General features: G+C 34.4%; 1 protein-coding gene and 1 long non-coding RNA gene across 2 annotated transcripts; both read left to right on the top strand.

Moving 5' to 3' along the window:
* Positions 1-2,232: 2,232 nt before the first annotated feature.
* LOC142548029 (uncharacterized) lies at positions 2,233-4,283 on the top strand. Its single transcript, XR_012820842.1, has 2 exons — positions 2,233-2,441; positions 4,062-4,283. It is a non-coding gene; the product is annotated as an uncharacterized LOC142548029 (long non-coding RNA).
* A 19,291-nt stretch (positions 4,284-23,574) lies between these two features.
* Positions 23,575-26,502, top strand: LOC142548940 (uncharacterized). The gene is made up of 4 exons (XM_075657589.1): positions 23,575-23,925; positions 24,725-24,859; positions 25,645-25,731; positions 26,280-26,502. The coding sequence occupies exons 1-4, from the start codon at positions 23,797-23,799 to the stop codon at positions 26,436-26,438; spliced, it is 510 nt and encodes a 169-aa protein (XP_075513704.1). The 5' UTR covers positions 23,575-23,796; the 3' UTR covers positions 26,439-26,502.
* Positions 26,503-27,500: the final 998 nt, after the last annotated feature.

Here is a 27,500-nt window from a genome sequence, read left to right as displayed (position 1 = left end):
ATAAGTGAAATATAAAAATATCAACTAAGATGACTAAAATTTCGACCCAATATCAAACAAACAAATCAAACTTTATCGAGTTATATTAGTGAAATCTAAAAGAGACGAACTAACATGACTAAAATTTTTGCTTTGTCCATGCAATCTATAGACATGTGATGACTATGTATAAGTTGGGTATTATCCTCCTTTTGACAAATGGGTTTCATCTGCTGCTGATTTATTGTAGATTAATGTCATCTCCATATAATTATGAAATAATAGAATATTGTATCATGATTATTGAAACAGTACAAAAAGATACCAAATATTAGTTGATTTATTATATTTAATGCCTAAGATTTTGTTTGGGTGCGATTTAATAATGAATTATAATTATATTTATTTGGGCCGATCAAAATTAGTTTTTGCTTAATCTTGAAAAACAGAAGAAAAGGAAAAATAATAAATTAGAATTATTCATAATGAGTATTGAATGTTGATACAACCACTGGTTCAGAGGAGTTGCTGTTTAAAACTTGCAGCGTCGTTTGGCTCCCACAGCCGCCCATGCCTACTCTCTCTTATCTTTTCTACTTTCGAGGATTTTGTTGGGAATGCATTCATTGATACCCCGACTCGAACCGGCAAACGAGCGTAATGTCCTTGAAATTGTCACATTTGGGCGGACTTAAGCCCATCTCTAAAATTGGTCTGGTCCGTTAAGGGTCAGGCGTTTTTACTAACCAGGGGTCGGAAAAGGCTTAGTCTCTTCCAAAATAGACCGAGCTCAAGAACATATCGAATGTGCCAAGCCCAAGAAAATTTTGAGCCGAGCCCGCAGACCGTTCCTTAAGGGTCCAAGCCTATTAATGGCGCTGAGAAATCCGAGCCCAATGGTAGTTAGGGAGTCATATCATCTTAAAATTCTACCATAACAAGAATCATATTCCCGCAAGTTGATTGGGTAACTAGCCTCTCTCACTTTTATAAATATCAGGTATTAGTCGTGGTTTTAGGATATAGACTATTTGTTCGGTTAGCAATATTGAACCCGTTTGGTATAAAAAGCTACAATTAAAAAAGTGCTTTTTTTTTAAAAAAAAAGTGATTTTTTAATTTTTAACTTGTTTGGGTGGGCTTCTAGTGCTAAAAAAAGCACTTATTTAAGTTGAAATTAGAGATTTTTTAAAAGCCCTATTTTAGAGCTTTTTTCACTAGTTTTTTTAATAACCTTAAAAAAAACATCCACCAGTAGCCTCCTCTCAATCTTTTCTCAATTCTTCTACAAGGTACAATTTTTTTTCCGTCGAGGTTTTTGTTCGTTCATTTTTTTCTGCTTTCTTTTTGCTGCAGAATCTACACTCCCTATTCATTTACGTCTGTATTACGTATTGTGAATTAGATAATTATGTTACAATTCGGTCAATGATCCGATAAATCCAGGAAGTCAGGAAGGGGAAAGTATTTGCTTATTCCATTTTTTTGCAACTACATATATAATATTCATCAATTCTTGTGTATTACGTATATAATATTATATTAATTAAAATATGTTATATACCATAATATTACTGTAATATTATTTAATCCTTGTTTGTATTACTTTTTCATTTATGATATTGTGAATTAGATAATTTATTGTTTTTTTATGTTTTATTTTTTGAATATAGAATGTATTCGAAGTTAGCTCCTAAACGAGGATTATCAAATCCAAGTCAATTACCTAGATATACGATTGAGACTGTTGAACCTGGATTTGTTGCTGATGGGAATAATAAGACGGATTCGACTGATCAGAATACCGAAATATTTTTAAAAATTTGTGAGGAAGAAATTGAATCCGGCAATTAGCCACCAAACATTTAAACAAAACGGGGTACACAAATTTAGTTTCAAAATTTCATGAGAGAACGAGACTTTCTTTGAATCAAAAACAATTCAAAAATAAATGGGATTCTATGAGAAAATATTTTGCACTGTGGGCACAACTTATTGGAAATAATGAGACTGGCCTTGGTTGGGATCATAACAAGATGACCGTGCAAGCTGATAATAGTTGGTGGGAGGATAAGATTAAGGTACATAATTTATATACTACATTTTAAATTTTTAATCAATTATTTTTATTTATTTTTTGTTACGTTGCAAATTACAGGAAAATCCCGAGTATGCAAAGTTTAGATTGAGGGGACCCAAAAATTTAGATTTATTGGAAAATATATTTAAAGGTTCCATAGCAACTGGCTATGCTGCAATTGCACCATCAGAGGATCAACCAATTCATAATAATTTCAACGATGCTACAAATGATTGGGATGTTCAGTTAGATAGAGAGTTTCAAAGTGATGTTTATATTAATGTTGAAAGCCAAGAATTTATGGAAAACTCAACAATGGGAGCTGACAACTCTATGCAGCAAAGGAAGAGAAAAAGAAGGGAGAGTGGGGAAAAAAGATCAGGTCCCATTGCCACTAGGTTAGCCGATCAACTTGATCGTGTCCTTCAAGAATTTGAGACTCAAAAGTCTATACACGAAACACCAAAAGATGATCCATGTAGCATTGAAAATTGTCTGGAGGTTCTTCGTAGTTTGCCTGGTATGGTGGTTGGCAGTGAGCAATTCTTCATAGTTACTAGAGTTTTGGGTAAAAAGCATAATAGGCAAACATTTATCGGATTGAAGGACTCGGAACTGCTGCTTGGTTGGGCAAAGACATTCACTAAAAATGATTTGAAGCGTTATTAACAAGAGTTATGTTTTTAGGAAAAATACTTGAATAATGCACTTGTTTTTTTCTTTTATTGATTGATCAGTCAACTTTACTAAGTAGTATGTTTAAATTTTTAATGCAATAATCTAAAACTTTCAATGTTTATTGTTTTTTTTATATATTTATCTTTATTCATATATTTTCATAGGATGTCTGCGAGTTCAGGCTCCACTATATCAGATAACTCTGATGCATCAAGTGATTCCGACATTTCCGTTGATTCTATTAGAAATAAACATGTCTCTAAGAAAAGAATGGTTTTGTTATCCTTGTGTGGTGTTACGAATTATGATTTGAAATATATTGTTAAAGAAAAATGTAGGACATCGTGGTTATCAGGGTCTCAATGGGTGGCAGAGATATTGAATGGTAATGAGACACGATGCTTTGAAATGTTTAGAATGAGGAAACATGTTTTTTATAAACTATGTGACGATCTACTCCAAGAATATAGCTTACAGCCAACAAAAGGAGTTGATATCTATGAAAAGGTGGGATTATTTTTGTACATGATGGGTCAACCTGCTTCAGTTAGAAATGTTCAAGAGCGTTTTCAACACTCGGGGGAAACTGTTTCAAGACAGTTTCACAGCGTTTTAGAGTCCATATGGAAGTTGTCGAGAGATATCATCAAACCTATCGATTTTAATTTTACAGATGTCCCTGAATATATTAAGAATGATAAAAGATATTGGCCTTATTTTAAAGATTGTATAGGGGCTATTGATGGCACACATATATACATTCGTGTTCCGCCTGGCAAGCAAATAGATTTGATTGGAAGAAAAGGGTATACTTCAACAAATGTTATGGCTGTATGCGACTTCGACATGTGCTTTACTTTTGTATGGGCTGGTTGGGAAGGTTCTGCTCATTAATATATCTTATATTAATATATCTTATATGTTTTTTTAAATAATTGTTAGATAAATATTTACACTTTAACTCTTATTTTTTGCAGGTAAATATTATTTAATTGATGCAGGTTATCCTACTTTCAAAGGCTTTATGGGACCGTATAAAGATACTAGATATCATTTATCTCAATTTCGATTGGCTCCAAAGTTCAGATCAAAAAATGAATTATTTAATTATCATCATTCCAATTTAAGGACGGTTATTAAAAGAATATTTGGAGTGTGCAAAGCACGATGAAAGGTATTACAAAATATGCCCACATTTTGTCTAGATACTCAATTTAAAATTATAGTGGCATGTTTTGCTTTACACAATTTCATAAGGCGATACGATGCGGTTGGAGATATTCTTGAACAACTCGAAAATATTGATGATTTACAAGAAATCGAGCAAGATGGTGAAAATGTTTATGTCCATGACAGAGGTACGAGATGGCAAGAGCCAACACAAGAAAATATTACGGAAATGAAAGAATTGAGAGATGACATAAGAAATTCATTGTCAATACAAGGTCGACATTGAACTATTAGTTTTTATTTAAATAAATTAAAGTAGAATGTAAACATTAACCATTGTTATTAACAATTGTTTTTATGGTTTTTAAGATTTCAATATTTTATTGTTTTGGTATGGATTTAATTATTTATATTTATACATCACACTTGTTTAGAAATCCGTTATAAAATATATATATATAAATTAACGAGTTAAAAAAGCACTTTAATGATATGTATCCAAACACATTTATTAATTTAAAAAGTGCTTTTTATCTATTCATCCAAACACAATATTAACACAACTTTTACTTGAAAAAGCACTTTTAAAAGCCAACTTAAAAAAGCACTTTTTTAATCAAAAAACTTTTGATACCATTATATCTTACTCTTAAGTTTACTTTCTGGACTGATTTGACCATATGAAGAGTCACATCGAAAAACTCTTGGATGGCCTCTAACCATATTTTTGTCTGTACAGAAACCAGAACACCGACCGATCCACGTAACTGCGAAGATTTTGAAGACTCAATCTCCGAACCCGAGGTAAAATTCTGTTATATATCATCTTAATGTTTGTGGCTCTTCTGTTTCACCAGAAAATCTAGCCCCCAAACTTGGCTCTCATGCCTTGTTTTTCTTGTCCATCATCTCTTCTAAGGAGATGGGGCTTTACAATCTTCATCAGCGTACGTTCCAACTAATTTTCGAGGTGGAAATAGGTAGTTCTCAAACAAAAAAAAATAACCTTGGGGCTTTCTCGTGATTTTCTTTAGACCAATGTTTGATGATTGTTTCTATTGTAAATTTGTGAAGAAACTATCACCTTAACATCCATCTTGACAATAGAAATTATGTTCAACTTATTATTCTATCAAAGAGCCAAACGATGTTATTTATTAGTGAGACACTAACAAAGGACTTGGATCTTGATGTATGTATTTTATCTCTCGGAAATTGGAATTTTAGAATGCATGAAACGGGGCCCTACTCGGGATCAAATCACAACCAAGAATGAGGAACCGCTGAATATATATTTTAAAAAGAACAATAATCTATACTCTGGAAGATCCAAGAACAATTGCAAGGATTAACATCCTGAGAAAGGTAAAAAGAACACACTTTTCACCAGACAATACAGATTCAAAGGCTTCGATTCTACCTAAAAAACCTGATGTGAGGCTAAACGGGCTGGGAACGTAACTGGAATTCAGGTTAGAAAACAATAATCGTTGGAAACTCGTAAAGACATTAACGTGTAAAGGTCACATTCCATCCCTTTGAATTGGCTCTTTTTAACACACTTTTGGCATGCATCTGATCTTTCGAGATTGAAAGAGGAGATGCCGGCGAGGGTGGATTTGTGTTGTCTAGCAACAAATTATTCGAAGACGGTAACTTTAAGATACTTTTTAATTAAGGGCTTTCTGTTTGTATATGAAATCTCTTTACTCGAATCATCAGATGAAGTTCCACCTTTATCGTTGTCAGGAACAATGGAATCAAAATTTTTTTCTGGTGAATTAAGCCTCTCGTTGGTGCAAAACAAATCATCTTCGGTATCACCTTCTTGAGTCTTCGTATAAACATGGTAGTCGTCGAAAGGATCATTTTTGTATTCGGGCTGGACTAGAATGCTACGGGAAAAAGTGTCCTCGATTTCTCCTTTTTGAAAGATGATACATCACTTTCCTCTCTTTAAATTCAGCCTTTTGGGTTGTTTTCTTCACTCTAGGAAGTTTGAACCATCCTTCAGCCAATAGCGGGAGCAAATTCCATTTCTTCAGAAACGAGCCTTACTTGGGAGAAGGGGAATCATCCGTTTTTTTCTTGCAAATTGGCAGCTACTAGTCCCATCGCAATGACACTGGAAATAAACAACTGACAAATAGCGCACTTGATTTGCTCGTGTCTCTTGAACGATAACCCCTCCGTCAGGCCAACCATTCTCTTGATTCCAAGAACTTTATGAGCCAACTTAGCCAATTCACATCTTTCATACTTAGAACCCTTGAGTATTTTGTTAGCTAGGTAACCAATGTCCACTTCACTTTTCGTCAACCCCAGTTCTTCAAACGGGAACAAATCTTTCTTTTCAGGATGGATTCTCTTGTCCGATAGAAACCTCTGGATTGAAGCAGGAAGCGCTTCCCCGGATAGGAATTTGAGGATCACACAACCAACACCAAAACACAATAGCACCAGCAAAATGGAAGGGTCACGAGGATGGCGCATAACATCCAGGCCAACGACTGGAGGATGGTCCCATACTTTTCCACTTGGGAAGATAAAATTTATTGCACATAAAGTTTCGAAATCTTTTGCTTTAAAGGTGATCCCTTCAAGTTTAACTTCGAACCTGTTGGTTCTCAAATACACTGTCCCCGCCATCATTTACACAAAAAATATGGTTTAGAATCACGAACAAATATAATTTTGGAGGTGCGTGATTCGTGAAGCTTAATCGATGAAAAATTATAAAAAAAAAAAACCGCAAATCTTAGCATGTCATAAAGGCATCTAAGTAAAAATATATATATCGCCAAACATACTAAGACAATGCAATCTGAAAACGAGTGTTGCCCGCCATGATATCTTGAAGTAATTTTTGCACAAGGAAAAGGATAATGGCATTCAACCACAATAGAGGTGGGAGTAACTGAGGAAACCAATGGATTTAATCATTCTTACCTATTTTTAGTAGGTTAAAAACCACCACGAGAAACCCAAGCCGGAATTAGCTTTCCACTGAAATTTTGCATCCACAAATTTAAACATGTGGCATTAATCATATTTAAGAAATTTTAGTAGGTTTGCGGATTGTGAGGTTACAACTTACGATAAAGAGTGTGCTAGGAGTTTCAATTACGCAGGGTATGAGTCCTAATTCAAACTGATTTTGTACAAGAATTTGTATCAATCAAAGTCTTCGGGTGGATATCTTACTTAGTGGAAGAATGAATGACGTATAAGTTCTTAATCTCCCAACATCCATATGCATATTTATCGCATTTAATTATTATTTTTGTTTTGGTAGGTATTATTGAAACATTTTACGTGTCCTTTCAAATGACAAAAAGTTGCATTCAAAATGTTTGATAAAATAATTCAACCAAACTATTTTTATACGTTCAAATTACATATATTTTAAATGTTTTACAAAATATTTAATCTGTTTTTGGGTGTTAAGTTGAATTTCTTCCGTTCGTTCAAGTTTTCAAAAATAATTTAATAGAGTTTTTCTCCCTATATAAAATTTTTCCGATCCTATATATATATATATATATATATATATATATATATATATATATATATAATGAGGTGAAATGTCTGTTATTCGTTTTCTTAAAAAGTACTAGAAATTTTTTTTTCTTTTTAAAACCTCACATAGCATTCGGCCGAACCATAAAATATTTTGGAACCATTTTAAACATAAAACAACCAACTATTTTATCAACCTCAAAACATTATTTGAAAAGTCTAGCCCATACTATAACCTCACAAAAACCACTCATAAATAAATTGTCGTAAAAATATCTTTAACATAACTTAAAATCATAAATCATAACTAGTGCGAAAAACTAGCTTCGGTCTACGGGTTATGTGCACCTTCAGTCTAGTCAGATCAACCATCAAGACCTCTATTAAACATTATTATCATAATCACCTGCATCAATCACACCTAGTGAGTCTAAAAACTCAACACATCATATTCTTGATAACAAGTAATACATATACAGATCACATACAACAGTGAAAAATACGTGTACTTAAAATATCGTTTTCATGAAGATGCATAAACTTAAAACATAACATTTTCGTAAACATTATCATGATGCATAAAACTTTAAACATAAACATTTTCATAAGGATGCATAAACTTTAAACATAAACATTTTCATAAACATATTCATATTCATATCAACATATTTGTATCATCATATTCTTGTTCATATTCATATTCGTGTTTGTTGAAGTCAGATCGTGATTGTGACTCGTATTCTTAATCGTATTGGGCGATGGATCCATCTAGGGAAAACCACAGTACTGGGCGGCGGGGAACACCAGCGACACTCTCACCGGTCAACTGGGCCCTGGCCAACGTATTAACATATTCGTATTCGTATCCGTATACAAGAAAACACGATCGTTGGGCTCCCATTGGGACCATAACTCTCACGATATTTCCAACATATTTAGTCACAATTCCTTCACGTCCTTCAACATTTCGTATTTTCATCACTTAATAAAAACATGCATATAATATCATTTTTCTTTAAAACCAAGCATGCAACATATCTTTTACATGTCCACGTTAAATCATAAAATCCATAAACATTTAAAAAAATCATAATTTAACATATTAAAATCATAAACATCCATAAACATTTTAAAATAAACATTTTTAACAGATTAAAAATCCGTAAACATTTAAAATAAACGTTTTAACGTATAAAAATCATAAAAAGCCATAAACGTTTCAAAATAAATATTTTAACATCATAAACGTTTAAAATAAATATTTAAATCATAAACATTTAAAATAAACGTTTTAACATATTAAATCATAAAACATTTAAACATATTAACATCTTAAAAATTCATAAACATTTAAAATTGACATATTAACATCAAAAATTCCATAAACATCCATAACCATTGAAAATAATCATATTAGCACATAAAACAGCATTCAGGACACTGCCAGGACGTTTACTAATTTTCCGGTGTAAAAAGACTGTTTTACCCCTAGACGTAAAATTTCACGTTTTTGACTTTTTCTTAATTTCATTGACTCTGGCATGTTCCAATTAATTATTTAAGCTTACCTGAATTTTCTCAGATTTTTATTTAGCTTAAATCGAGTACTTTTAATTTATTCTTTAAATATAGCATATTACTACGTTTTAATCCCGAATTAAACCAAACCTTAATATAAAATTCCCAAATTCACTTAGAATTTTAATAATTATTTAAGCTTAAACCTAATTTTTCATAATTTTATTAAGCTTAAATCTAGGTGTTTCCATTAATTCGTTAATTAGCGTTTCGTGCGGCGATTAAATCCCGGATTATTCCAAAACTCGTTATTTTGATCCCAAATTTTAAACATAGCATTTTTAAGATTTATTTTACACTTCCAAGTCATGAGCCACACCCGTGAACCCATGGATTCAATTTGAGTTCTTAAAATCTCGAAATTGACACCTTTACGAACCACCCGAGCCATCTCCCAATTTACTCGAGCCACCTCGAGCCAAACCCGAGCCAACAACCCTACTGACCTGCCCTGACCCCTGGAACTAGCCCTTAACTCACGCACACACTCCTGGACAGACCCCCAACTTCTGCACGTGAATCTCTTCCACATGACTAGGACTCCTAGTTAGCTTAGGACTCAACCAGCTGTTAACCACTCGACCACCCATGACCCTAACCATCCTTAGACCACGTCCAGACCATACCCAGACCAGCCCAAGCCCTGGACCCAAGCATCGGACCACTGAATCAAGGACAAGCAGTGCGCGCGACCCATGCTCCTCTCACATTACAGGTTTCGCTCGTGCCCTCCCTGAACCAAACCACACCAGCCCCTAGCCCAGCCCTTGTGCACCCTCCTAGGATCCTAAGAACCTAGCCTAGCCTAGCCCAAAGCCCCTGACCGAGCCACAGACCCTGCATCCCTCTCGACTCGAGTCCTAGCGTGGCTAGGACTCCCTCCCTGACTCATAACAGACCCTAGCCATGCCCTGGTCCCAACCGAACCCAAGCCCAGCCACCGTCCCATAAAACCGAGCCCCCTCAACTCCATGACAGAAAATTGTTTCCAACTTGCATGTTTCTTGTTTGCTGTGATTGTGTGTGTGTTCTAGGCCTTCAAACCCATGTAAAACAATGTGTGATCATAACATATATCATGGCAGCCTTTTAACCATTAAAAAACATGATTTTTGAAGGAAAATACAAGCCAAAAGTTTGACATATGCCATAAATCCGAAAATAATTCAAAGTGACACTTGTTTTCATACTTTTCATGCATAAAAATATACTATGGTGTGATGATGTTTTGAAAGAAAGAAATATGTGTGCCTTTGCATAATTAACGCACGAAAAACCGTTGACGATTGCGAAAAACGACGACGGAAACCTAGGCTTGAAATTCCACTGAGCTTTCTCGATATTTTCTTCACAAAATAGTGAAGGTGTGTGCCGTATGTTTGAAGGGTATTGGGAGAGAATTTGGTTGCTTTAGGCGTGGAGCTCAAGGGTTAATGGGGGAGGGTTTTGAGTATTTTATATTTAATTAATCATTAATCAAACTTAGGCCCATTAAACATACAAATTAGGCCCATTAAAGCTTAATTAAAATATTAAAAATAGTTTTGTTGAAATAAGTTTGTGAATTTATTAACCGGGTTATCAAAACGTTATTATTTTTGTTTAAAATCCAACACCAATAAAAATTACGTCCCGGCGTATAAAACCACCTCAAAACCTCATATTTTCAAAAATAAGAAAAAGCATAACCCATATTTTAAATAATTAAAAACAATTAACCAATAAAAACATTTTCTATTTTTCAGCCATCGGTCTCCGTTCCTCGATCGCAACTCGAATAACCTTTAAAAATACATTTTAATGCAACCATGTAGAAAAATATATTTTAAACATGTAAATATGCACAACATAATTAATTTATGTAATTAAAACAATTTAATTAAAATACAAAGAATTTAATAATTCGTGCATGTGGTTCGCGTGGACTTTTAAATTTTTGGGGTGTTACATGAGGGGCTTATTATGATTTAAAAATGCCCAAATCAGTCTCTATTTAAATATATGTGTATTTTGAAAGATGATAAAAACTTGTGTGAAACGGTCTCATGGGTCGTATTTTGTGAGACATGTATCTTATTTGAGTTATCCATGAAAAAGATTACTTTTTATGCTAAGAGTATTACTTTTTAAGCAAAAACTTGTGTGAGACGGTCTCACGGGTCGTATTTTGTGAAACGGATCTTTTATTTGGGTCATCCATGAAAAAGTATTGTTTTTATGCTAAGAGTATTACTTTTATTGTGAATATCAGTAGAGTTGACATGTCTCACATATAAAGATTCATGAGACCGTCTCACAAGAGACCTACTCTACTTTTTATTGTGAATATCTGTAGGGTTGACCCGTCTCACAGATAAAGATTCGTGAGACCGTCTCACGAGAGATCTACTCAAGAAAGATATGCATGATTTATTAATTGTTACTCACAAAAACAATCATCCCAAAAATTTGGATTAAGATTTACCCATTTTCAAATACTAATTTTTTTAAAAAATATTCCGCCCAAACAAAACATTTAATCTCCTTGAAACATCAGAATAAAATATGTTTTAAATGTCTTAGACAATAAAAGAATATTTTCAAAACAAATTTAATGACTCCACAAATTTTTGTCGAACAAAAACAAACAAACAACATTATTATTTATCTATGTAAACCTCTCATATATATTGTAATTCATACCACATAAATCATAGTACAAATTAGCCACAGCCATACAAGTGAAACAGAGATAAACAATGCCACCACTACTCACTACAATCTCTGATGTTACTCCGTCGAAGATGCATCGGGCATTCAAACTCCGTTTGGTTCGACGCTATGAGCTTCTTGTTTTTGGGAACAACGAGATTTTTAGCTGTGTTTCTATCGTTTGGTTCGACATTGTTTTATATCTTTTGTGTGATGTATCCTTCAAATTATTGTAAAATCACAATAATATATATAGGAACATATTTACCGCACTCTATTTGATTATAGAATTACCCTTTTCGTAGGGTTTACCAATACATAGACGATAAAGATGTGATAGTTGCAGAAAATATTATGAAATGTATATAACAACAAAAAAATAGTATAAAATCAATTATGTGGTGAAAACTCAACATTCCCATCGCATTAATATGAATTCAGATCCTTCACAGAACTAAAAAACGCATATATGGTGGAAGAAATTAAACATTTTGGCTAACTTAAATATTTATTTTTTCGAAAAATAGATTTCTTCTCAAAGTTAGTTTAGGCATCTTTCAGTTTTTTTAAACTACTATGTTATGTTTATTTTCAAGATGTCATAAGCAGATTGGTGACCACAGACTTCCCACAAAGTAAAGAAATAGGTGGACGTCTTATAAAATTGATCAATGTTACCTTTGAAAATACGAAGTTATGTCATTTTTTATTTTTTTTTTGTAATAGTTTGTTTTAGTCATTTCTTATAAATAATCGATTTTCATGTACACTATAGGCATATTTCGTTGCTGAACTAATGAGTCACTTAGAAAAATCATATGCGCGAGAGCGGATTGTCATAATTTCTTGAATTATGTTATGTGAAACAAACACGAATTTAATCATCAGAATATTATTCGACCGCGACAATGGGAAAGAACCGGTTATTCAACAATCATATAAGCGAGAAAACAACCACTCGAATCAAGCTTGATTGCCAGAACGCATCAAAAGAATGAATCGATTGACGAAATCTACTATTTTAAATGGAAAGCGTTGTGAAAATAATACTCAAATAGAGATTGAGTTTTCCAGACATGCTTTTATTTTGATTTTTAAATTTGAAAGTCAAATAGATTGAAATATGAGTGTATGTAGATTTGTGCAGGTGGAGTTATACCCAGGGGTGAGGTAAAAAACCGAATTTTCGGTATACTAGAATTTACCGAAATTTTTGGTATACCGAAATTTTTGATACATTATGGTACTGATACCGAAATATTCAGTACGGATAACGGTATATAATTTAAAATTTTTGGTATATACCTAAATAACGAAATATATATAAATTAAAGAATATATAATATTTTTAAATAATAAAGTTACATTATTAAAAAATATAAGATAGTTTTTTTTTTGGTATAAAACGATATATATTGATACCGTACCAAAATAAAGAATTTAAATTCTGTTTGAACTCATCATGTTGGAATAGTCCAAGTCAAAGTTCAAGTGAAGCAAGTCGATATATAGTTGAGAATTTAAACTGTTGAGAAATTTTTATCTTTGTCCCTTAACCTTACAGCTAGCTAGAGGACTGGATGCTGGGCCTCAACTTGTTAAAAAGCTAACATGCTTCATGAAGGGAAATATTTATTCCTAATTTTAATTGATATATCTTATTGATTTAAATTATTTCCCTAATATTATGTTTCCTTGTTGATTTAATTGAGTTTCATATTTAATACGATTTTTCCTTTCTTAGATAATGAGATATTCATTCAAATATATTCGGAGATACGTTATTTTTGATAATGAATTGATGAGATATGGTAGTAGGGTTTAAAAAGAGTTTATTCCTAATAAAACTCTTATCTTTCCTTGTGAAATAGGTTTCCTTATGGAATGAAACTCCACATCTATAAATGAGAGACCAAGACATCATTGAGCTGTTTTCCTCTCTCTCGGTCAATATTCACTCACGTGTGCACGTTCAGGAATTCAGAGAAAACTTTATTCAAGAGACATGCTGTGAAGAGTGTGATAGAGTGTTGCTGTGAATGTTGTGAACATCTGCGGACAACATCTGTGAAGAAGTTGGCCGAAGATTGCTTCTCGTGGATCTACTTTTTAGCAACACATTTTTGTTTTCTTGTTTTAGTTTTATTCTGGTTATTTGTTTTTAGAAAGCATTTGTTTCTCAACTTGTTGAGGAAATTGATTTTTGTCATAATCACTAGTGATAAGTTTTTGTGTAAACGATTTGGTTTTCTAGTGATTAATTTTTGCCATAAGACATCGCACAAGTATTTATACTTGTGCAAATTTAATCTTGTCCATCCATTTATTTAAAGCCAATTTGTGTTACAAAATATAATATTCCGCTGCATGTTGTCCGAGATGTTGTAACATCTGGCACAACATTTGATTCTGATAAAACACGAAATCACTATTTTACATCCCATACTGATATCTTTATTATTTACTATTATCTGTCGAACAAAACGAGTTCTTACAAGTGGTATCAGAGCCAACTCTTGATATATTAAGTGCTGATTCTGGTTCTCGTTATGGACAATTCATTTGCAAGCGCAGCACTTCGACCACCAGTCCTAGATGGTACCAACTACAGCCTATGGAAGGTCAAAATAAGATACTAAATAAAATCCATAGATGAACGGGCATGGCAGCGTGCCATCAATGGATGGACTCCACCAGTCATGATATATCAAGAGGGTGACAACCTGTCAAAACCTGAAACTGACTGGACTGCTGATGAAGTGCAAAATTCGAATTACAACTCAAAGGCCTTGAATGCTAGATTTACTTCGGTTGACATGAACATGTTCAGTTTAATCACAAACTGTACTTCTGCTAAAAGTGCATGAGATACTCTCCAAAGACACTGTGAAGGTTCTGAGAGTGTGCGACGAACCAGATTAAGGATGATCACTTCCAAATTCGAGATGATGAGGATGGAAAAATCTGAGAACATACTCGATTACGATCGTCGCCTACGGGAAATTGCTGATGAGGCATTCAGTACTGGAGACTCTATCTCCAATGTCCGTCTAGTTAGCAAGGTCCTCCGTTCTCTGCCCGAAAGATTTAACATAAAAATTTGCGCAATAAATGAGGCTTAAGGACACTTCTCAGATGGCATTGGAAGACCTTATCAGTTCACTACGCACTTTTGAGATGAACCTTGGACGTGCAGAAGAAGGACAAAGGGAAGACAATTGCCCTCCAAGCTTCAAATGACTCCTACAATGAACTCCTTCAAATATCTCAAGAAGTAAATGATTCTGATCTCTGCGAGGATTCTATCTCCTTTATCACAAAGAAATTCGGTGATTGCTTGAAAAGAATCAGAGATAAATTCTATCTCCTTTATCACAAAGAAATTCTGGACAATCCAATTTCACTGGAAAATGCAGATATTGCAACATCTAGCACAACACGTGACACTAAGGTCACTGAACCTGAAGAAAATCATAACGATGATGATGCAGTAGATGATGGATCATATATTCCGAGCAAAATTCAGAAGGATCATCCATCATCCCAAATAATTGGAAGCGCACAAGGTGATGTCCAAACTCGAAAAAAAGAGAAAGTCGATTACCGAAAAATGGCTGGACTTATATGCATGAGCTCGGCTTACTCACAGGTTAGATTTTCATGCTTTGTATCCCAAATTGAACCTAAAAATGTCGACGAAGCTTTAAAAGATGAGTTTTGGATTAATGCTATGCATGATGAGCTTGAAGAGTTCGTTCGAATGATGTTTGGGATTTAGTCTCACCTCCTGACCATGGCAATATAATTGGAACAAAGTGGGTTTTTAAAAATAAAACTGATGAATCAGGGAACATCATTCGAAACAAAGCAAGGTTGGTTGATCAAGGATACACACAGGTTGAAGGAGTTGATTTTGATGAGACCTTTGCACCTGTTGCCCGCATTGAGTCAATCCGACTTTTGCTAGCTATTGCATGCTTTATGAAAATCAAATTGTTTCAAATGGATATTAAAAGTGCATTTTTGAATGGTTTCTTGAGTGAGGAAGTACATGTTAGACAGCCTAAAGGATTCGAAGATCCACACAATCCGAATCATGTGTACAAGTTGAAAAAAGCCTTCTATGGTTTGAAGCAAGCACCAAGTGCTTGGTATGGCAGACTGACTGATTACCTTACTTGACATTGGATTTAAACGAGTTGAGGTAGATAAAACGCTCTTTATTCAAAAATCCAAAGGTGAGATTCTTATATGTCAAATCTATGTCGATGATATCATTTTTGGCTCCTCATCCCAAAACCATGCTAATGACTTTGTTGAATGCATGTCTACTACATTTGAAATGAGCATGGTTGGTGAACTACACTTCTTTCTTGGTATGCAAATCAAACAAATGCATGATGGCATCTTCTTGTGCCAAAGTAAGTATGCTAAGAATCTAGTCACGAAATTTGCAAATGAAAACACCAAGCACACGAAGACACCTATGGGCTCAAATGAAAAATTATCTAAAGATGTTGCGGCCGAAGATGTTGACAACACCCTTTACCGCAGCATCATAGGAAGCCTTCTGTACTTGACTGTTAGCCGCCCAGACTTAATGTTTAGTGTTTGCTTGTGTGCTAGATACCAATCTAATCCTAAGATTTCTCACTTAAGAGCCGTAAAACGTATCTTACGATACATAGCCGGAACCATTGACTTAGGAATTATGGTATACACACGAAACCAACTCAAATCTAGTAGGGTTCTCATATGCTGATTGGGCTGGGGATTTAGACGATAGAAAAAGTACTTCGGGTGGCTGTTTTTATCTTGGAAATAACTTGATCTCATGGCATAATAGAAAACAGAATTGTGTATCACTTTCAACCGCTGAATCCGAATATGTAGCAGCTGGAAGTGATTGCACTCAGCTTTTGTGGATGAACCAAATGATAACAGACTATGGGCTTAAGAGTGAACCCTTAGTGATGTACTGTGACAATTCTAGTGCAATAAACATTTCAAAAAATCTAGTACAACACTCTCGAACCAAACACATTGACATTCGTCATCACTTTATTCGAGATCTAGTAGAGAAAGGATTGATTCGGATGGAATTTGTTGATACAAATAACCAACTGGCCGACATATTCACCAAAGCATTAGACTTTGAGAGGTTCTCCAATCTTAGGAAATCTCTCAGCATGTGTTCTGTCTGATCATACATAGATGTTATCTCAGATGTTACAACATCTCGGACAACATCTAACATGCATGTGCATTTCTAGGATTTAGACATACTGCATTTTCATGCATTCTGTGATATGATGTGTTGGAATGATGTTGCTTAATCTTCTGTTACACTTACAATTCCTTATTCTATCTTAATTGACACACTTGGATATGGTTAACAATCTGATTAAATCACAAAGTAGTAGAAAAATGATCATGTACTCCATGACATTATCTCATACGAAAGTGACTTGAAAAGATCGAGTAAAAAGCAAAATCAATCATGAATATGCTCTGTATCAGAAGAAAAGATGGAAAAAACTACCTAAAAGAGTCCAATGAAGACTGTGCTTTTAGTGTGGGAGCTACCTCTTCTGAATTCAATACAGAAAGCAAAATATAAGAAAATGGAAAAAGCTACCTAGAGGAGTCCAAAAGAAGACCGTTCTTCTAGTGTGGGAACTATCATTTCTATGGTCAGAAAAATAATAAATCTCTAAGTGTACAGTAAAATCAAAATTATTTTCTGGAATTGGACGTGTTGTCAGAAGATGCTGCCAACATTTGTGACAACACCTCATCTGTAGACATATCTCATACTTGTTTCATGTTCTTAATTTTGCTACATTCTGTTATAGGCATAAATAGGTCATGCATAAACATATCATCGTGAATATTGTTGTGCCAAATGGACATGAGTATTTTAACAAAGTAAAATCCGGTGAAAATCCAGACTTTGCGACAATCTCTAATTTATGTGAGCATTGATGTCCAGTGGGGCTAGAGGTCGATGTGGAGTTATTTCTGGATATTTTGAACAGTTTTTTTTCAAATTGCCTCAGTAATTTTTAAAGATGTTAAGCTCCTAAACAATGCCGTTATTTTCTTACCGTTGGAGAAATTTTGTGCAGTGAATCATTTTTACCGTTTGGGTTCATTTGATTGTTTGATTTTGTTACCGTTGCACTGATCATTCATACTTATCTCATATATTTACACCACATAATCCATCATTATCTGCTTAATTATCTCTCAAATTTCCGTACCATCTTCGCACAATTTCTCTCTGCAAAACTTTTTCCCCAAAATTGTCGATTCTTCTCTTTGCTTGAAACTTATCTCGTGAAAATGGCAGGAAAGGGCTTTGATCCACACGATATCCGAAGCAAAATGGGCCATACAGAGGATGTTTCCTCACCTCCCTGTAACACCTGCTGCAACACCTTCTGTCCAGAACCTGCAGATCATTCCTGGTGCTCTTATGCCCGAGCCTCTGGAAGTTATTGCTCCCGGTGAACCTGGGAATGCTTTTGATGTTGATAATCTACCGATAATCCAGGTGTTCGATCCTCCGCGCCAGCAAGTGCGTCGCTCCAAAAGACAGGCAGGGTATAACCCTGATTTGACCATCTCCAAACGATTTCGTCGAAAGGGTGAGGGGACGAGCCAACCTTCACTTGTTGACCCTGAGCACACCTCAGGTGATGACTATGCTGATGAAGATTTTGAACTTGTGGCCCGTACGAAGAGGGTTCCTCCATCCTCAGCCAGCAGTGATTCCTCCGGTGACTCCACTACTTCTGCTATGGACGCACGGCCTCCTCCTCCACCAATGTCCTCACCACCTCGTGATGAGGAAATTACGTTGGCCCAATTTATGGCCAAACTCAAAAGCCAACAAGCTGCTCGATCATCTGGCCCAAATGTTTCTGAAGACTCCAGTGCCTCTGCTAATATCGTACCGGTAGATGCTCCTGCTCCTACGGGTGTTGTCTCAGATGACGAGACCTCCTCGGACAACATCGACCTCAATGATTACGATTTGTCCAGCAGTTTCAACAACATGTTTTATACCGAGGAGGCGTTTTCAAACTGGTCTCTTTACGCAAACCGGGCCCTTATTGAGGAACGAAATGCTGATATAGAGGTCTTCTCTCGCAAAAATCTAATCGATTCCTCCAATCCCGTGGATTGTTATCTACTGTCCCTTCTGCGCATCCCTATTGTCGTAAGGTGGTTCTTGAATTCTACGCGAACCTTTCATCCAGTGTCAGATATCCACGATCACCTAAATTTGGACGAGTCTTTGTACGGAACAGGGTGTACAACATTGAGCTGCAGATCATCAATGAGTATTATGGCACACCGTTTATTGCTGTAGGTCCTCCACCGGACCTTAATGATGTGATTTCCACCCTGACCGGTGGACTGATTCGCCAGTTACCTGCTCATCCTGAAAAGGTCTCGGCTGCCACTCTTACATCTCTCTACTCCGTACTTCACAAGATCGCCATTCACAACTGGACTCCAACCACCAACACCACGGTGGTCACTAAGTCTCATGCACTTACTCTTTTTGCCATTGGAACCTCCAGCTTGAACTTTGGGCGTCTGGTATTTTATACTATCATGCAATATGCACATGGCTGGCATGAAGTCATCCAAGCTCCCATTTCCCTCTCTCATTTATGGCATTTTGGAGTCACAAGGGTTTATTAAAGACCTCACCGAACCCTCCTCATATGCCGGTGAGTTACTGAAGATTGCCCCTGCTCTCTTTAAGGGGAATAGAAAGATTGACATTCCTTAGATCAACTCTACCACAGCACCTCCAACTTCTGAGCCTTCTACAAGTTCAACCCCACATCGACCAACAGATGGTTATGTCAAGATTGATGTTGCTGGAGTTCAGGCTCACCTTGATCATGCTCATAAAAAGATCACCCAGGCTAAGGCAGACTTGGCATACTATGAGAATCTGGCTGCTGACCTCAGGCTTATCTTGGAGGTAGGTACCTTTCCCGGACAAAAAGGGGGAGATGATCAAACCGCTGGCCCATCTGGGTCCATGGATTATGACAGTGAAGAGGATGACAGTGATGATGAAGAAGAGGATTAGGATGATTGAATTTGTTTTGTTCTGTTTCTAGGATTTTTAAGTGTTTAGCTATTTTTAATTGTGTGGTTGTTCTTTTTGTTTTACTAATAGTTCTGTCTTTGTGTTGGTTTTGCCTAATGAAATGGTGCTGATGTTGTCTTAGGTGTTGCCAACATTTCTAACAACACTTTTTATATCTTTAGTGTGTTCAGGGGAAGAGGAATGCTTTAAATCAGGGGGAGCTGATTTAAACTAAAACTGAGAGGAATGCTTTAACCCAGGGGGAGTTGATTCAAACTAAAAAAGGATAAATGTGTTTGATCTCATTTTGTCCAAGAAAGGCAAAAAGGGGGAGATTGAAGGGAAATATTTATTCCTAATTTTAATTGATATATCTTATTGATTTAAATTATTTCTCTAATATTATGTTTCCTTGTTGATTTAATTGAGTTTCATATTTAATACGATTTTTCCTTTCTTAGATAATGAGATATTCATTCAAATATATTCGGAGATACGTTATTTTTGATAATGAATTGATGAGATATGGTAGTAGGGTTTAAAAAGAGTTTATTCCTAATAAAACTCTTATCTTTCCTTGTGAAATAGGTTTCTTTATGGAATGAAATTCCACATCTATAAATGAGAGACCAAGACATCATTGAGCTGTTTTCCTCTCTCTCGGTCAATATTCACTCACGTGTGCACGTTCAGGAATTCAGAGAAAACTTTATTCAAGAGACGTGCTGTGAAGAGTGTGATAGAGTGTTCCTGTGAATGTTGTGAACATCTGCGGACAACATCTGTGAAGAAGTTGGCCGAAGATTGCTTCTTGTGGATCTACTTTTTAGCAACACATTTTTGTTTTCTTGTTTTAGTTTTATTCTGGTTATTTGTTTTTAGAAAGCATTTGTTTCTCAACTTGTTGAGGAAATTGATTTTTGTCATAATCACTAGTGATAAGTTTTTGTGTAAACGATTTGGTTTTCTAGTGATTAATTTTTGCCATAAGACATCGCACAAGTATTTATACTTGTGCAAATTTAATCTTGTCCATCCATTTATTTAAAGCCAATTTGTGTTACAAAATATAATATTCCGCTGCATGTTATCCGAGATGTTGTAACATCTGGCACAACATTTGATTCTGATAAAACACGAAATCACTATTTTACATCCCATACTGATATCTTTATTATTTACTAGTATCTGTCGAACAACACGAGTTCTTACACTTCATAAATCAAATGACATCAGAAATTGTTGCAAAAATAGCGGATGAAGAAGTCGTACATGTTTGCGGTTGAAGTTTATTGGCGTCCATTGATGTCTTGAATCTCGAGAAACATGTTGCAGTTAGTGTTTATTGTCTTGATAGAATTGTTTTGTGTATATCTTTCCAGATCTCTTTGAATGTCTTGAGGGATTCGTTTAGTATTGGTGATCACTGGCCGTGAAAATACAAAAGAATGAATTTTTTTATACATACTTTTGGTATGATGGTATTTTACCGATACCGTACCGAAATTTAAGCATACCGACTTTTCAGTATACATCGAAAAGTCGGTACGGTAATGGTATAATTTTTATCGATATTTTCGGTACGGTATATGGTATCCAAAATTTCGATATGATACGGTTATTACGATATAACCGTACCGACCACTTCTAGTTATACCTAACAGAAGAGAACTAATGGATGGTTATTTCAATGTCTGTCTCACGAATAAAATGACCTATTAAAAATTTAAGATTTATTGCTCGAATATTTATAAACTGAAGAAATGAAGAAAACTTCATCATTGTTAGAAGTTTAGCTTAAGACTTGCAAATGGTTATGATTATATATAATATATAAACTAAATTATAAAAACAAGAGGTTTATAATTTTTTAAAATGTCATGTTCTAAGAATCATGCACGGACCTTTTAAAATGCAGAAATCCATAACTCTCTTCTAAAATCATTTTGAAACACTAGCATATTTTGTATTTTCGGGAAAAATGGTTTTGCATTGAACCCTTTGGATCTAAACGCTATTATTACAATGAGGAAAAGTGTTATACTGGATACTGATGAGATCCATCTCTTTAGTTCACGATATCCATTTCAGAATCCTGAACAAATACTACATTGCATTTGATAAGATATTTCGTGACGATACTTTACCATTGATACATGTCATATTATTGTTTGATTTGCTATAAATATATCATCCAAATTTATTCATTAATAAGTTCTCAAAGACTTAACCACTATTTTTTTAATGTTTATTCTAAATTCAAGATACAAGAATATGAGATTTCGACTAGAAATATAATTATGGAAAGCAAAATTTTGGCCTAACAAGACAGTGATAGTACATTTTTCTTTCATTCGAGATTAGGGGTGTTCAAACTTCGGATAAAATCGAAAAAATCGAAAATCCAAACCGAAAAAACCGAAAATGGAACCGAACCGAAAGCCGAATTTAATAATTCGAATATAAATGTTAAAACCGAAGTTTATTTGATTCGGTTTCGGATTATATATGTCAAAACCGAAAAAACCGAAATTTCAATAAATTAATAAATTTTTTTATATTTTTATTGATATTATATATTTTGATATGATATTTAGTGAACAAAGAACTATTTTGAACAATTTTTAGGTGATTGTTGTTTGTTTAATTAATTTAGACAATATTTTGTTTGTTTAATTAATTTAGACATTATATTTAAATATTTCACTAAGAAAACATGTAAAAAGTTAACATATTATATTTTACAATATATTTATATTATTAATTTAAATATTATATTAAAACCGAATTAATCGACCGAAATAACCGAACACCGAACCGAATCGAAGGAAAATAGTTCGGATATCAAATTATATATTTCTAAAACCGAAAACCGAAATAAAAAACCGAAAACATAACCGAACCGACCGATGAACACCTCTATTCGAGATCCTACCGTAATATTAGTATTTGTGTTATCTTTTGTGAAGACGAGTTGGTATTTACATTCTATTTCTTGCTATTTGCTTTCCATTTGTGAATATATTTCATATATTTTACACATCCAATGAAATGTAAATAGCATAAAATAGATTTGTAAATATCAACTCCCTTTGTGAATAGAATTATACACATTTATAGTATTGTTTTAAATGAATTTTTTTATAAGTCAGTGTTCTATATTGCCTTTGATATTTCTTAGAGGGGTCAACATGCAAATATCTGTAAGAAATGTGATGTGGGGTTATGCACCTTCCTGATTGGCTCCCACATTATGATAATTAAAAAATTGAGTCTTTATGAGTTTAGTGTCTTAAAATAATTATATCTATATATAATCTATATGATTATTTTATTTTAATTATTTATTTTTTTTTTACATTAATCCATTTGCCTAAGGCATATATTTTTAGCTTAGGTCTGAATCTTTATTTGTAAGACGATCAACTCTATTCATATTTACAATAAAAAATAATACTTTTAACATAACCTACTCATATTTACAATAAAAAGTAATATTTTTAACATAAAAATAATATTTTTTCAAAGATGACCCAAATAGAAGATATGTCTCACAAAATTAAGTTATTAAACTGTATTACAAAAGTTTTTGTAATATTTTCATTAATATATTTCGGTGGTGTTAAAAAGATTTTGAAAATAATATTATATTATAATGATAATAATAGTTAAAAATATGCGCTAAAATCGTCTTTTGTTGTAAACGCGAGACACATCAAAACAAGTAAACGCGTTTTCTAATTCCCTCCCGATTGAGCTAACGCCACGTCGAGCACGGTGCACCAACCCTGGTACCCGAAGAGCAAATGCACGCGTTCGCCTTCTTTTACGTGAATCTCCACTCCCTTAAACCCTTGTATTCTCTCATTCTCTGTTCCTCGTCATTATGCGCATTCCACATATAGCCTCAAGACTCAGCAGCCTGGTTCTCTGTAGGTTGATTCAAAGATCGATCGTTTAGGGGGGAGAGAACTATTGATCAGTGATGGTGCTACCTCTATTGAAGCTTGGCACGCTTGCGCTGAAGACTCTGAGCAAACCCATTGCGGCTAGAGTCAAGAAAGAGGCTGGTATCCATCCTAAGTTCCGCAATTTTATCGTTAGCATCGCTCAGGTATTTGATTTAATTCCTCGGATGATCATGTATCTATTTACGAGTATACTTGAAAAGGGTCTGGTTGTTTGATCTTTTTTTTTGTGCATTTTGTTTTGGGATTTCTTAGTTTAATGCCAATCTATTGTTCCGGGAAGACTTTCTGTTCTCAGTCTCGGGGATGCCAAGTATTGTTATGAACCCACCCACGGTGGCCTATTTTGAATAAATTTTAATTACCTAATAGATTCGATTACACCTTAATTTAGCCAGACACATGTCAAGAAGGTTAAATTTGCAATCACCGGGAATCGGGTTGGACTTGGTTTATTGTTTATTCATCATTGTTGTTCTTCTCTTCATTATCATTTAAATCCATGTTTTATCTCCTAATGTATACTCTTATCGTACCTGTATTTGTTCTTATCAAGGATACATTGAGTTCCCATGGCCAAGCTCAGTAGTGAAGGACAGTGGTTTGTATAGGTATTAGTGATCATCCAAATATTTCCTATTGTATTGGACTTCTAATATTTCATCCAATACATTCCAGGGCTTTTGGTATTGCTTTGCCCTTTCCCTCTCATTCTTTTGCCTATCTCTCCTCACTCATAGAAGACTCAAGCCTTTTACGCATTGATGTATCTAAGAAAAGTAAATTGTGGAAAACTTACTGAATCCATCCACATTGTTTTCTGTGGATTGCTTTTTATTTGTGACCGTGATAATGGATGGATATGTCCAAGAATGTGCTAGTTGAAAAATCCTATTTGATCCCTTTTATCTAAAATTTACTCTTTACTTTGATGATGGAAACCAGGCCAATCACCGTATGACCACAACCATGCAACGGCGTATATATGGTCATGCTACTGATGTTGAAATTCGACCTTTGAATGAAGAAAAAGCTGTGCAAGCTGCAGTTGATCTCCTGGGGGAAATTTTTGTCTTCTCGGTGTTGTATTTCTATCCGGTCTCCTTTTTAGTTGCACAAGTTTTTGAGATATCTACGTGATTTTTCACTGTAAATTTTTGTACGCGAATTTCATTTTACAACAAGATAAGTAGTAGATGACAGCTTAACATAACCTGTTCAGATGCTGTGCATATTTTTGGGACATGCATTTTCACTAGACATTTTTGTGGTGAATTTCATTTCAAAACAAGATATGTAGTTGATGATAACTTGATATAACCTGCCTGGGGAAAGCGGTGGATGCAGGGCCGTAATAGAAATTTGTTTTAACTTATATTCTACTGATGCTCTTCACTAGATGATTCTTGGTCGGGTTACCTGTGTTGGAGAAAGTTGAATTTTAGTTGCACAGGTGGAATGTTAAACAGTGTTTGTGAGAATAAAAGAACACTGTAACAATGATGGTGTGTTTGGTAATATACTTCCTCTGCTTCCTTCTGTGTATATACCTGACTTTGATATGTTAAAATACTCTAAAAAACATTCTTTGCTGATTGATGAGCATATATAACACCCCAAAGCCATTGTAGTGTTGATGATTTATCTCCTGGAGCAAACCTTATCTTTTTCCCCGTATATGGATTTCCTATCTGGTAGTTTGATAGTTTCTGCAATTTTTCGTGGTATAGTTTGGGCCATTTTCGGATTCAGTATTTGTGACTAGCTAGGAACAAAGTGACATTTTTCTGAACTATTAGGACTTTGATTTCAAATGACTAAATAGTGCATCTATATATGATCTGAATCGCAAATTATATGATTAGGTTGCTGTAGCTGCTCTGTACTTTGAGGTACAAAGAAATTCTCGATCAGAAGCCAAGAAGGAGGAACTTCGCAAACAAGAAATGCAGGTAACATGTCATGGAATTTCCCAAATCCCACCCCTCCCCCTTCTGTCCATGGAACCGGTGTTTATAAGTTTTTCTTGAGTACCACAAAATCGGGACATATGGACATAGAAAATTAGTGACATGAAATTTATGTATGTGTTGTAAAACAACACTGAAGTAGTGACCATTTATGGGAGGAATGCTTCTGGAAAGAGTTCTGTTCATCAATATTCACTTAGTCCATACAAGCTAGTTTTTAAGCTTTATCTAAAGTCCTTGTGGCAGACATGATTTATTGCTGCGATTAATTAAAGGAAAACTACGCAATGTGTCACATTCCCTTCATCAATTATCAAGTATCTTACTATTGATAACATAACTTTGCTGCTAGTTAGTTACCACATGAGAATTAGTTGAGAACCACACTGTGCAGCTTTGATGATGGAAGATGGAGGAAATTTCCGTCCTCTCACTTATCTACACTGTAGTTTTATTATTTTCCTTTTACTTATTTGGGTGTTGTGTGACTAAGAAAATCATCGGTAATTTCGCTTCGCAATGAATTCCAGGGAATGAGGCAACGTGATGATGAGTTAGCGAAAGAGGTGGAGCTTCTCAAGCAAAAAATAGAAGAGATCGAACAGCTTGCCAAGGGACGTGGACTTCTTGGTGTCTTTAGTTTCAGAGATGCTAATTCTGAGGAATCCAAGCCGAAAACTGCTGCTTGAACTGAATATGACCAGAAAATTTTCAATTTTGGATGTAAAAGGCAAGATTTATCCTTCTCATTTATCGGACATAATTGCTGCCCACTATGATCCAGTTTAATTCATTTGTAAAGAATTATGCACACGGTTTGTCGTTCGTGAAACTCGCTGCAAAATATTAATCTTGGTGATATTTGACGAATAAGGTGAGAAGGATCTTCAAGTTTTCGATATTGCTTATGCATACCAATATGCTATTTCCAAGGTCCAAGACTCCCATCTCTAGTTTTTTTTAGTCATTTTTTAATGATGAAATATAAGGTATACTTTGCATAAATATGATAATTTTATAATTATAATATTAGAGTTATAATTTTATAATATTATAAATGTAAAAAAGTCAAGGTATTATTTATTTATTCATTTTCTTGGTTCCCGATAAATATTTCGGGTGATTAATTTCGGGAGAATATTCTGTAGAAATAAAAAGTATGTATACTTATTTGAAAATATAATTGTTACCGTAATCAACTTGTTTTAAAAAGTGACTTGATTTTTGTGCCATATCACGAAGTAAAATAGTTTTTTTTTAAATATTATCTATGATGGTTGAAAAATAGAAAATATACAGTTTTTTTAACACGAGAAAAATATATTTTGATGGAAGACAAAAACTTGTGTGAGACGGTCTCACGGATCGTATTTTGTGAGACAGATCTCTTATTTGGGTCATCTATAAAAAAATATTACTTTTCATGCTAAGAGTTTTACTTTTTATTGTGAATATCGATAGGATTAATTCGTCTAACTAGATTAGATCTTATTAACTACGATTCGTATGCTAATAACACGAAATTCTTGATGAATGGTAAATCACAAAGAAAAAGGATTTCATTGGATTTGAAATAAACCTTTTATTTGACTGTAAATATAACCTTAAAAAATAACACCCAACATTGAAAATAAAATTTATTTTTTTATAGAGAAAATAAAAAAAATTACTAATTAAACTTTAACTAAAGATTGGTGCATAGTCGTCGAGAAGTACATACCATTTGTCGTGGAAATGAACTCAATTTCAAA

Source organism: Primulina tabacum, chromosome 6 (genome assembly GCF_025594145.1).
Source record: "Primulina tabacum isolate GXHZ01 chromosome 6, ASM2559414v2, whole genome shotgun sequence".
NCBI classification, from domain to species: domain Eukaryota; kingdom Viridiplantae; phylum Streptophyta; class Magnoliopsida; order Lamiales; family Gesneriaceae; genus Primulina; species Primulina tabacum.
This window is presented reverse-complemented; position numbering and strand designations above follow the sequence as displayed.